The 12,241-nt window shown below is 36.9% G+C and overlaps 1 protein-coding gene across 5 annotated transcripts in view; it reads right to left on the bottom strand.

The window, feature by feature from the left end:
- The window catches only part of HMMR (hyaluronan mediated motility receptor), a 31,477-nt gene that overhangs the window by 14,506 nt on the left and 4,730 nt on the right, over nucleotides 1–12,241 (bottom strand). For 2 of the 5 annotated variants that reach the window (XM_001145921.5, XM_009450091.5), the window contains exons 4-11: nucleotides 9,631–9,678; nucleotides 7,553–7,741; nucleotides 6,143–6,229; nucleotides 5,946–6,046; nucleotides 4,147–4,221; nucleotides 3,842–4,020; nucleotides 3,194–3,342; nucleotides 1,729–1,943 (exon numbers count right to left, since the gene is read on the bottom strand). In XM_001145921.5, coding sequence (XP_001145921.5) covers nucleotides 1,729–1,943; nucleotides 3,194–3,342; nucleotides 3,842–4,020; nucleotides 4,147–4,221; nucleotides 5,946–6,046; nucleotides 6,143–6,229; nucleotides 7,553–7,741; nucleotides 9,631–9,678 — 1,043 coding nt within the window. The remainder of the gene's footprint in view (nucleotides 1–1,728; nucleotides 1,944–3,193; nucleotides 3,343–3,841; nucleotides 4,021–4,146; nucleotides 4,222–5,945; nucleotides 6,047–6,142; nucleotides 6,230–7,552; nucleotides 7,742–9,630; nucleotides 9,679–12,241) is intronic. The other 3 variants (XM_009450090.5, XM_063811656.1, XM_063811657.1) reach the window with 2 other exon arrangements.

The raw sequence follows: 12,241 nt of genomic DNA, 5'->3' as shown, positions 1-12,241 counted from the left end.
ATACACAGGTGTGAGATATATTACAATAATACAAACTCATATCTAGCCCACAGTCCTTTGACAACAAGTGTTTTAATGATCAGATCCCAAGGATTTAAATATTTGCAATTTGAACTCAAGAATCAAACCAGACTTTTTAATTTAAATAAATGTAGTAGTGTTTGTCACTAACCTGTGTTCCTGAACTATGAAATATGAATATGTAGGCTAAGGAATAGTTTCTCTTAATAAATAAAAAATTAGCAATTACTATGGACAAAACAAAACAAAATGAAATAAATAAGTGTATGGGAGAAGGAAACATAATGTGGCAGAAATTATAAGGAACTAGAGTCCGGGAAAAAAGTGAGATTTCAGTTTTTCTTTTGTTTTTGGGACACAGTCTCCCTCTGTCGCCCAGGCTGGAGTGCAGTGGTGCGATGTCAGCTCACCACAACCTCCGCCTCCTGGGTTCAAGCAATTCTCCTGCCTCAGCCTCTTGAATAGCTGGGATTACAGGCGTGCGCCACGATGCCAGGCTAATTTACTATGTATTTTTAGTAGAGATGGGGTTTCACCATGTTGGCCAGGCTGGTCTCCAACTCCTGACCTTGTGATCTCGCTGCCTTGGCCTCCCAAAGTGGTGGGATTACAGGTGTGAGCCACCGCACCCAGCCAAGATTTCAGTCTTTCTACTGTAAATAAGAGATTTCTTACTTTTGAATGTTTCCCAGTTATAATTATTTTTTCTCATTTGCTTTTTATCAGTTATTGATTGAGGTGGCATCTTGTGCTACGTTGCCCAGGCTAGAGTGCCATGGCTATTAACAGGTATAATCATTGAGCATTACAGCCTCAAACTCCTGGGCTCTAAAGATCCTCCCATCTCAGCCTCCTGAGTAGCTGGGACTTTAGGCATGTGCCATTGTGCCAGCCTGCTTTGCATTTCGATTGCTATTTCTGAAGTGTTTGTGCTCCCTGAAAAATGTAATTAAAGGTATAACTTACACTATGTAAGTGCATAGACAAAAATGGGAATGCTATTTATTAATGGGAGGGATTCTTTATTTTTTCCCCCAAGTTCATTATTGTGTTTTGTTTGTTTTTGAGACAGAGTCTCACTCTGTTGCTCAGGCTAGAGTGCAGTGACGTGATCACGGCTAACTGCAGCCTTAATCTCGTGGGCTCAAGTGATTCTCCTCCCACAACTTTCTAAGTAGCTGGGACTACAGGCACACACCACCGTGCCCAGCTAGTTTTTTTTTAAATTTTTAGTAGAGACGAGGTCTCACTATATTGCACAGGCTGGTCTCAAACTCCTGAGCTCAAGCAGTCCTCTCACCTTGGCATCCCAAAGTATGGGAATTGCAGGCATGAGCCACCACATCCAGCCCTGAGTTCATTATTGTTCTAATGCTGATGTTCAATAAATTTCAGAAATTATCAGAGTAGTAAAGAAGTGTAAAACTTTTGTCATTTGTTTATTTAAACTCTCTTTGGCCTTAAAAAAAGGGGGCAAAACCTTTAACTTTTAACTTAAAAGAGGGGGCTGTCTTACTTGTTTGCATGTACGTTTTGTGTTCACATTCTGTGTCTACTACTTAATTGTAAAATAATTAATAATTACTACTTAATTATAAAATAATTCCAACCTAACACGCTCACGATTGATAAGAGAATACTAAAAAAAGTACTCAAAATAAATACATCTGAAGTCATATATAAACATGAGATCCTATTAATACAAACCCTTTCAGCTTTTCTTCTAGGAGTTTTAATTCTTCAGCCCTAGATTTTGCTTCCTCTTCCAATTGCTTGACCAGCCTTTCAGCTTGTTCCTCCTTTTGCTGTAATTTATCAAGCTCATCCAGTGCTTGCTTTAATTCTTCCTCAAACAGATTCTTCTCTTTAACCATTTCCTCTTGAAAAGAACAGAGCTTCTGATGAAGACTCAAAGATAATTCCTATATCCAAACAGAAAACCACCAAAATAATTTGGAATGGCATTGTGAGGTTGTACTAGGAGACAAAAAAAAGTACAGATAAAGAAGGATGAAACCTAAATTCAACAGATTCAAGGAAACTTAAAACAATATAGAAATAGCATATTTGTTTTCATAGATTATTTCCTATACGTTGTTAACATTGTGGCAAATATCATCTTAGGCTTTTTTCTATGCAACGCACATGCAGAAACTTCTTAAACTAAAATTATATTTTATATATATATATCTGTTTTACAACTGGCTTTGATATTAACATAATTTTTCACATATTATGTAAAAAGTGTGTGGTGATTTCCATATTACATAAAATTATTTTTTAAGCTATACAATATACAAATACATCACCATTGTGAAATAATTCTAACATTACAAATGATGTTAATATTATCTTTGACGACTTCCCCCCCTAATTTTAGTTTTCCCATTGCAGAGACAGCTACTAGTTTGGAATATATATGCCTTCTGATATTTTTCTTTACACTTATATATACATATACATCTGGGGAGGGATATAAATGATATATACTCTGTTGCTGAAATCTTTCCAGGTCAGTGTATATAGATCTACTCAATTCCTTTAGCTGTTGTAGGTTGTCCAACACTATAATATTTCACATCAGTGCATGTAAGTACCTGTTGGCTTAACTCTCACCAGTATTTTGTGTTATCAAATGTTTTAATTTGTGCCAATTTTGTAAGTGAAAAAAATATTATTTCTACTTCCTTGGTTACTACTAAGGTGGAGTATCTTTCTATATTTACAGGCCAGAATTTCTCCTTCTCTGTTTCCATCCTATGCCCATAATTTTTCAGTGGACTTTCTTTCTTCTCACTGATATGTAAAATGTTCTATAAATAATCTGGATTTTAAAAATTGCTTTGTTTCTTCTGTAATTAGACAGTCTTTTACAAGGTAAGTGTAAATGTTTATATAGCCTAAATAACACAAGAATGAGCCAGAAAATTTTTTAAAAATTCCCTATTTTGCTGTATCTGTTGTAATTTTCCCACATTATTCATAACCCTAGGGTGAACATGTAGTGAAAATACGTAGCTAAATCCTCAGCATATCCATGATTATGTCCTCAGGATAAGACTCTAAAGATAGAATTGGTAGATCAAAGGATATACACAATTTAAAGGTGTTCAGAGACAGGGAAATGTATGACACAAAATGAACAGTTTAAAAAAATATGGTGGTAAATTACTTTCTCTTGTTGCAGAAGTGAATCAATTTGTAATTCTTTTTGTTGAAGCTTTTCACGTTCCTGTTGTTCAAGAATAAACTTCTGTTTTAAGTTTTGCATCTCTGCATTTAGATTTTCGTTGTGTTCTCTATTCCTGTTGACATGGTCTTCTAGAAAACGCAAAACATCAAGAATACTGGAATTAGATAAGAACATTAAGACTGACAAACCTGGACTCCCATAATATTCCATTACGCTGCTTTTAGCATGGTATTTCCAAAGAAGAAAACAAAACTGTGAACTTTGTATCATTACTCTATGTAATATATACTATGTGCTAAATAATAAAACCCACAAATCTTGTTCTGTGTTATCTACTGATTGTTAAATAGCCACCTAGTGGAAAAGTCAAGAATTATATGACTGTATATATTTCAATCAAGACAGGTAATATGCTGTATTGAAATAAACAGAAAACAAACATTATAAGAGTAAAATATTCTAAAATGCAGTACAGGTTTTTGCTGTTGTATAGCTATATAGCTAATTATATTTAAAATGTTAGTATAGCTAATTATATTTAAAAGGTTGTTTTAGCATAGTAGTATTTTTCCTAAATGTTGTATGTAACACTTATCTAAACAAAGTAACTATAAAACACTGTAATACCTTTTTCTTTTTCAAGCAGCTGACATTTCGCATTTAGATCTTCTACTTGTTTAGATAATATAACAATATTCTCCTCAAGAGACTGCTTAAGGCTTAAAATTTCATCATTCTTCTCCTTCAAATTTTCTTCTAACTGGGCAATATCTAGCTTGTATTTTTCCACTTGATCTGAAGCACAACTGCATTAAAACAAATTATCTTAAAAAGCACATCTATTTAGGCACAGGGGAAAATAACAGAAAAATGATGAAAATGACTCAGTATTAAAAAAATAAGGTTCAATTTAAAGCTACTGCTCATATTACCTAATTTCTTCGATGTATTCCAAGAGTTTTTCTGTTTCAGATTTTTCATCAATCTTTTCTTTCTCTATTGAAACACTAAAACAAAAATTGCATATGTTAATACATTCTAGTTTCGTTATTTAATAATCTTACATAATGCTTATGTACCAGATACTGCTGTATCAGGCAGGCTGACTACAGAGTCCTAACTCTTAACTATTATTTTATGTAATTTCTCAAATTCACAATTTACATCAAAATAGAAGACTAAAATTTTTATTTAAGTGAGAAAGTTTTCTGAATATATACTGACAAAAAAATCTATGATGACGAGAACCGTCATTACAGTATCCCAAGTGTTAGAAATAATATTTTTTTTGTGGTCTTCCTGGTTTCCTCACCCACCCAACATACTAAATAGCATTTTGTGTGCCCATAAAGCTTTTGTCCCAGACTACCTGGTCTTCAATTACTTATCTGTTTACCTCCACCAAACTGTCCAATGCAAGAAATGGACAAAAGACTTCAATAGACACCTTGCAAAAGGTGATATGCACATAAAATGGTCAATAAGCACATAAAAATATGGTCAACATTCATGGTAACAAATTAAAATCACAAAGGAGATACCACTTCCTACCTAGTAGAAAGGCTAAAATCAAACAGACTGACAACATTAAATGTTGGTGAGAATCTGGAACAACTGAAACTATCATACATTGCCAGGGGGTGTATAAAAATGGCAAAAACACTTCTGAGTTTTAAAAAACATTATATATACACTACCCTATTACCCAAGAATTCTACTCCTAGAAATTTCTCTGAGAAATAAAAAGGTGTCCATAAAAAAACATAAAACATGTTCACAGCAGTCTTTTTAATGGCAGAAACTGGCAACAGCCCAAATAATGATCAAAAGGAGAAGAGTAAAGAGATGAAGGTATATTCATAAGGTGAACCACTACTCAGAAATAAAATAGGAAAAATTACAGTATACAGAACAGTTTGGATGAATCTTGAAAAATTACATCAAACAAAAGAAGCAACACACACACATGCTCTTTCTCTTTTGCATGTCCTAAAAAAAGGCAAAACTGGCCAGGTATAGTGGCCCATGTCTATAACTCCAGCACTCTGGAAGGCCAGGGTGGTATCACTTGAGTCCAGGAGTATGAGACCAGCCTGAGTAACAAAGCAATGCCCCATCTCTAAAAAAAAAAAAAAAAAAAAAAAAAAAGATAATAATAAATAAAAAAAGGCAAAGCTAATTTATGATGATGTAAGTGAGAAAGTAGTTATGGGGATGGGGACATGACATAGGCAGTAGTGGGGGGACAAGAAGGGGTATGAAGGAACTTTCTGAAGGGATGAAAATGTTCTCTATCTTGTTTGGTAGTGGTTACGTAGGTGTATACAATTGATAAAGTCACCAAACTGAATACTTACTATCCACACATTTTATTATATGTATATTAAAGCTCAAAATCAAAGGCTAGGATTGTGCATAAATCACAACTTCCTATACCAGTGTTTCTCAATTTCAATCTAATGACCACTTTCATAAGATCATGAAATCTTTCCTCATCATTAATAATACAGAAGATGTACAAAAGTAATGCACTCATACAACTTTGTAGCACAACATGTTTGAGAATGATTAGGGATCATTCTAGTTTAAAAAGAGAAATAGGGCAACTGGAGGGAGGCAATGAGATAAGTACTAAGAGAAGGTTGAAGTCTCAGTAAACAATAATTTGTGAAGAGACTCAAATCAAGAATTGCTTCCACTTAACAATTTCTCTTCACATTCACTCACTTACAGTTTTCCCTCCAGTTGGGCTATTTTCCCTTGAGACTCTTCGAGACTCCTTTGGGTGACCTGCAGCTTCATCTCCATGCCTTCTTGCTTAGCCATCATACCCTACACAACAAAGATACCTGTTTTAGGAAATGAGAAAGTTATACTGATCCCCAGATCCAGACACAGCAAACCTGCCAAAGGCAGGTTTCCACTCACCCTCATCTTTGTTTCTCTTTTGTTTCTAAGTTTCATCAACTCCAAGCTTAGAATTCTCAAATTCTTCTGGTTACCATTTTCAGAAAACTAAATACAACAAACACGTAAAAAATTCAGAAATATTTTCTGCTAAGACATATTTAAAATACACAAATATTGATTTTTCTACCTATCACTGGGGTTATGTTTTTGACTTTAATATACTTTGGTAGAGAGAACAGTCTTTGACCTACACCATAATTACTGATTGATTTAATTTTTTTTCCCTTTTCTTTTTAAGAGATCAAGTCTCGCTCTGCTGTCCAGGCTAGAGTGGAGTGGCATGATCATAGCTCGCTATAATCTCAAACTCCTGGGCTCAATCAATCCTCCTGCCTCATCTTCCTGAGTAGCTGGGATTACCGGTGTGCACCACCACCATGCCTATCTAATTTTTCAATTTGTTTATAGAGATGGGGTCTTGATATGTTGCCCAGGCTGGTCTCAAACTCCTGGCCTCAAGAAATTCTCCAGCCCTCAGCCTTCCAAAATGCTGGAAATACAGGCATGAGCCACTGTACCAGTCTACGGTTCTTATCCCTCTTTTCCTTAATGTGACTTGCTGGTTTATTTTTATTTTATTTTTATAAGACAGAGTCTCACTCTGTCACCCAGGCTGGAGTGCCGTGTTGCTCGCTGCAACTTCCACCTACTGAGTTCAAGCGATTCTCATGCCTCAGCCTCCTGAGTAGCTGGAATTACGGGTGTACGCCACCATACCTGACTAATTTTTGTATTTTTAGTAAAGATGGGGTTTCGCCATGTTAGGCTAGACTAGTCTCAAAATCCTGACCTCAGGTGATCCATCCGTCTCAGCTTCCCAAAGCGCTGGAATTACAGGTGTGAGCCACTGTGCCTGGCCTGTTGGTTCATTTTTGAAAGGTTGTTTGGGTGGTCACTTACCTCTATATGCTGGAAAGTCCATTGCAAGACTCTAAAGCAAGTCCCTGAGAAAGGATTTCTTGAAACATGTTTGCTTAACAAAATGAATCTGAATCGCCTGGTGTACGTTGTTTTGTTTTGTTTTGTTTTTTGAGACGGAGTTTCACTCTCTTGCCTAGGCTGAAGTGCAATGGCGCCATCTCAGCTCACTGCAACCTCTACCTCCTGGGTTCAGCGATTCTTCTGCCTCAGCCTCCCGAGTAGCTGAGATAACAGGCGCCCGCCAATACGCCTAGCTAATTTTTCTATTTTTAGTAGAGACAGGGTTTCTCCATGTTGGTCAGACTGGTCTCGAACTCCCGACCTCAGGTGATCCACCCGCCTTGGCCTCCCAAAATGCTGGGATTACAGGCGTGAGCCACCATGCCCGGCCCTAAAAAACGTGTTTATATTTATTCAATTGTAAATGTTATCATGAGGCTCAGATACCTTAGATTTTAGTAGTTCATTAGTCCTGGTCAATTCAATAAGTTGTTTTTCCAGTGTAGCATTATTTGCAGAGAGAGATGTTTTTTCCCTGAATGCAGCATTTAGCCTTGCTTCCATCTTTTCCAACTCAGTTTCCAGATCCTGGATCCGCCTGTCCTGGGCACCACGTTCCTGTAGAAGAACACGAATCTGGACAAAAACAAGGTGATAATAAATGATTCACTGAGAGAATGCCAACATAAGGAGATGCTACCAATAATCACCCCTAAAGTTTCTGGAAAAATCTCTGATTTTGACATTATGCTTGTAGATATTCTAATGTTACTAGCTATTTGAATAATCATATTTACCTATGATACATCTTAAAAGTCTTAATGCATTTTAAGAACATAAGAACTTTAGTTGCCATAAGTTCCAAGTACAATTAAGCTATCTATTCACTTTTTTTTTTTTTTTTTTTGAGATGGTGTCTTGCTCTGTGCTCTGTTGCCCAGGCTGGAGTGCAGTGGCACGATCTCGGCTTACTGCAAGCTCCACCTCCTGGGTTCAAGCGATTCTCCTGCCTCAGCCTCCCGAGTAGCTGGGACTACCGGCACGGGCCACCACACCCGGCTAATTTTTTGTATTTTTAATAGAGTCGGGGTTTCACCATATTAGCCAGGATGGTCTCGATCTCCTGACCTCGTGATCCACCCGCCTCGGCCTCCCAAAGTGCTGGGATTACAGGTGTAAGCCACCACACCCGGCTGCTATTTATTCACTTTTAAGGTATTTCCACCTATAATAGTTATTTTCTCTAGCTTCAATTACACAAATTCAAATTAGCTTAAAATGCTAAATGTTTTTTATTTCAAGAAGGCAGAGCTGGGCTTCTGAGGAGAATGCACTAGGCATTGGCAAGCCATCATTCTTGCTGCTATTACCAGATTAAAAAAACAAAAAACAAAAAAAAACCCAAACCAATATTTGTCAACAGAAAATGTGGAAGCCAAAAGACAATGAAATGATATTTTTAATATAATGGGGGCGAACCTGCCACCCTAAAATTCTATACCCAATGAAGTCACTGGTGTAAATTATTAGTTCTAATCCTGGCTCTACCACTCACTTACCAGCTATCTCACTGAGACTCAGTGATTATTCCTGTAAGTATCAACCCCTACATGTACCCTCAGTAAAATGATAGCTAACATTATTAGAATAAATAAAAAAGAATCAGAGCAACTGAGCAGACATTTACAGTTACTCTGACATACTCTTGGTCGAAAGCCAACATTCGACTGTAATCAAATGAAAGATTTTAATATATTGAAAGAATATATCCATGAGGAAAAGAGTTGGTCAGCAATGGAAACAGAAAAAAAAGACTGCAGAGAAGCAAAGTTCACAGTGAGCTGCTTAGCATTGCTAGGAAAGTAAATGGGTTCTTTAGGTTAGTACTGTTCAATAGAAATTTCTGTCATGGTGGAAATGCCCTGTCCAGTATGGTAGCTGCCAATCACATGTGGCTATTGAGCACTTGAAATGTGATTATTGCAACTGAGGAATTGAGTTCTTATTTAATTTAGATCGTCACATGTGGTGAGTAGCTACCATATCAAACAGCACAGTTCTATGTTATTTCACCCATGAGGAAGGCCTATACCTATTGTGCAGAGCAATGCATCGAGTTAGCCTAACTTCATCACAGTCTAACCAGCTAGGATTGCATGCTCACTAAGAAATCCTCTAGCTATGTTGTGTTAACATAAGTTAGCATACAGGAAGACTGTGAACGATGGATAGATATAAATATTTGATCCACATATATAATTGTAATCAACTGACATAATGATTTTTCAGTTATCAGTTTTTCATTAAGTGGGCTATCTTTAATCTTGGCGTTGCCAGCATACCACATTAACATAGCCCGGATAGAGCTGTGAAATACTTTAAGAACTGTTTTCCTGTAGGCACTGTTCTGGATGGCATGTTTGCCTCACTGCAGGACTCCTCACACTGCAACAGAATCCTTATCTCTTAAATCTGTGTAACTCTCTATCATGTGTACTTTTCACTAAGTTTAAAGCACTGCTTACCTCTTTCTCTAATATCTTCAAATCTTTATCATTCTTTTGAGATTCCTTCTGTTTAAAAGCCAAAAAAACTTATAAGCAAATTTAGATGTCACAGATATCACAGCCAAATTTGTTTTTCAGTTACCAGAAAAGATGAAGGGATCCAAACAGTTAGTTTCTATTTTAAACATTACACTGAGACTGTTAAAAATTGTGTAGGCCACTCATCTGATAAATAAAAGATTCTAAAAATCTCAAGACATTTTAGGTTTAGAAGTTTTCAACCCAATAAATCAGGATTTTCCTAATCAGCCCAGTGAAAAGAACAGGTGGAACTTTATGAATAAAGCTACTGACTGCCTCCCTCTAATGTTAAACAGCAACACATCTTGAATATTTAATTATGCTATCTCAGAAAGAATCTTACAAAGAGAAATCGACTTAAACTTTGATACCCGAAGAGGAAAATATACAGATGCAAAGAAATAAAAACTGAAACAGCATAAGCTCTGATTCTAATTTTCTCATTGGCTTTATTCTAAATAAGACATATAATTTTCACACTATATCTTTTTATATCCAACAGACTTTCTGACACAATGGCTAGAAAAAGAATATCTTTTCCATCTAAAAATGGAAGAAAGGCATCAACGTCTTGAATGAAATCTGTTTCAGATGTTTCTAAGTGGGGCAGGAGGTGGGGGTGACATCAGTGTCATGTTTATTAATTTCACACTCCATGAAATTTTTTATGGGGAAGGACTATTATTTTGGGGCTCCATACAAACTTGTATGTAATTTAGTTTTCTAAGGGGCTTTATAAATTACAAAATTACAGAACAGTTTCTTCAAGAAATTTAAGTCAAACCGCTTACATCAATTTCTAAGAAAAGAGTGTCTATAATAGTCCTGCCCAATAAAAATAATGCAAGCCACCTATGCATTTAAATTTTTCTAGTAGTGTGTTTAAAAAGTAAAAATCTTAATATATTTTATTTAACCCAACATATCAAATATATTTTTTCAGCATGTCATTGGTATAAAATTATCAATGAGATGTTTTATATTTTTGTACTAAGTCTTTAAAGTTTTCTTTGTATTCTACACTTATAGCACGTCTTAATTCAATGCTAAATTTTCATCAGAAACGTTTATGTATATTTAATTTCATAAAACATCGAGAGGAGAAAGTAAATTCACATACTCAAGTTGTTCCAAAAATATTTAAAAGCGTTCCACTAACAAAATCGAGTATGTCTTTAAATATGTATTAATTAAAATTAAATATTAAAAACTTAGTTCTTTAATAGCACTAGCCACATTTCAGTAGCTCAACAGACACACGTGGCTATGCTTCCATACTGAACAACATAGCTCTATATTACCGAATATGAGGCTTAGGCAACTGCCAAATGAATGAACAACCTAAGCCTTTTTCCAACTCTGAATATTTTTCACATCAAAAAACCTATTAATTTGTACAACTTTTTTACTTTATTTTTATCTTTGAGATAGGTCTCGCTCTGCTGCCCAGGCTGGAGTGCAGTGGTGCAATCTTGGCTCACTGCAACCTCTGCCTCCCTAGGTTCAAGCAGTTCTCCTGCCTCAGCCTCCCGAGTAGCTGGGATTACAGGTACGTGCCACCACACACGGCTAATTTTCTTGTATTTTTAGTAGAGACAGGGTTTCACCATGTGGGTCAGGCTGGTCTCGAACTCTTGACCTCAAGCAATCCACCTGCTTCAGCCTCCCAAAGTGCTGGGCTTACAAGCGTGAGCCACTGTGCCCAGCTGTCTTTTTTTTTGGGGTGGGGAGACTGAGTCTCATTCTGTTGCCCAGGCTGGAGTACAGTGGCACCACCTTGGCTGACTGCAACCTCTGCCTCCCAGGTTCAAGCAATTCTCCTGCCTCAGCTTCCCAAGTAGCTGGGACTACAGGCACGTGCCACCACGTCCAGCACATTCTTGTATTTTTTAGTAGAGATGGGGTTTCACTACATGTTGGCCAGGCTGGTCTCAAACTCCTGACATCAAGTGATCCACCTGCCTTGCCTCCCAAAGTGCTGGGATTATAGGCATGAACCACTGTGAGCCCCCCGGCTGTCTTTTAAAAAGTATTATATGGCGGCTGGGTGTGGTGGCCAGCACCTGTAATCCCAGCACTTTGGGAGGCCAAAGTGGGCTGATCACCTGAGGTCAGGAATTCAAGACCAGCCTGCCCAACTGGCTAATATGGTTAAACCTCATCTTTAGTAAAAACACAAAAAGTAACTGGGCGTGGTGGGGCGTGCCTGTAATCCCAGCTACTGGGGAGGCTGAGGCAGGAGAATCGCTTGAGCCTGTGGGGACAGAGGCTGCAGTAAGCTGAGATGGCACCACTGCACTTTAGCCTGGGTGACAGAGTGAGACTCCATCTCAAAAAAAAATAAATAAATAAAATAAAAAAGTATTATGCAGCTTGCCTGTTTATAAACTTATGAAAAGAGTAATAGTAGCTCTTGCACAAGCCACAAGACTATTAAGAATTTAATCTCTCACCACTCCTTAACAGTTTCTCAGTAGCAAACCTCTCTTAGATATTGGCATTTTTTCCCCCTTTTCTTCAAAAACACTTACCCTTCCCCACAAACAAA

Source organism: Pan troglodytes, chromosome 4, assembly GCF_028858775.2.
Source record: "Pan troglodytes isolate AG18354 chromosome 4, NHGRI_mPanTro3-v2.0_pri, whole genome shotgun sequence".
NCBI classification, from domain to species: domain Eukaryota; kingdom Metazoa; phylum Chordata; class Mammalia; order Primates; family Hominidae; genus Pan; species Pan troglodytes.
The sequence above is the reverse complement of the archived record's forward strand: the minus strand, read 5'-3'. Positions and strand labels throughout refer to the sequence as shown.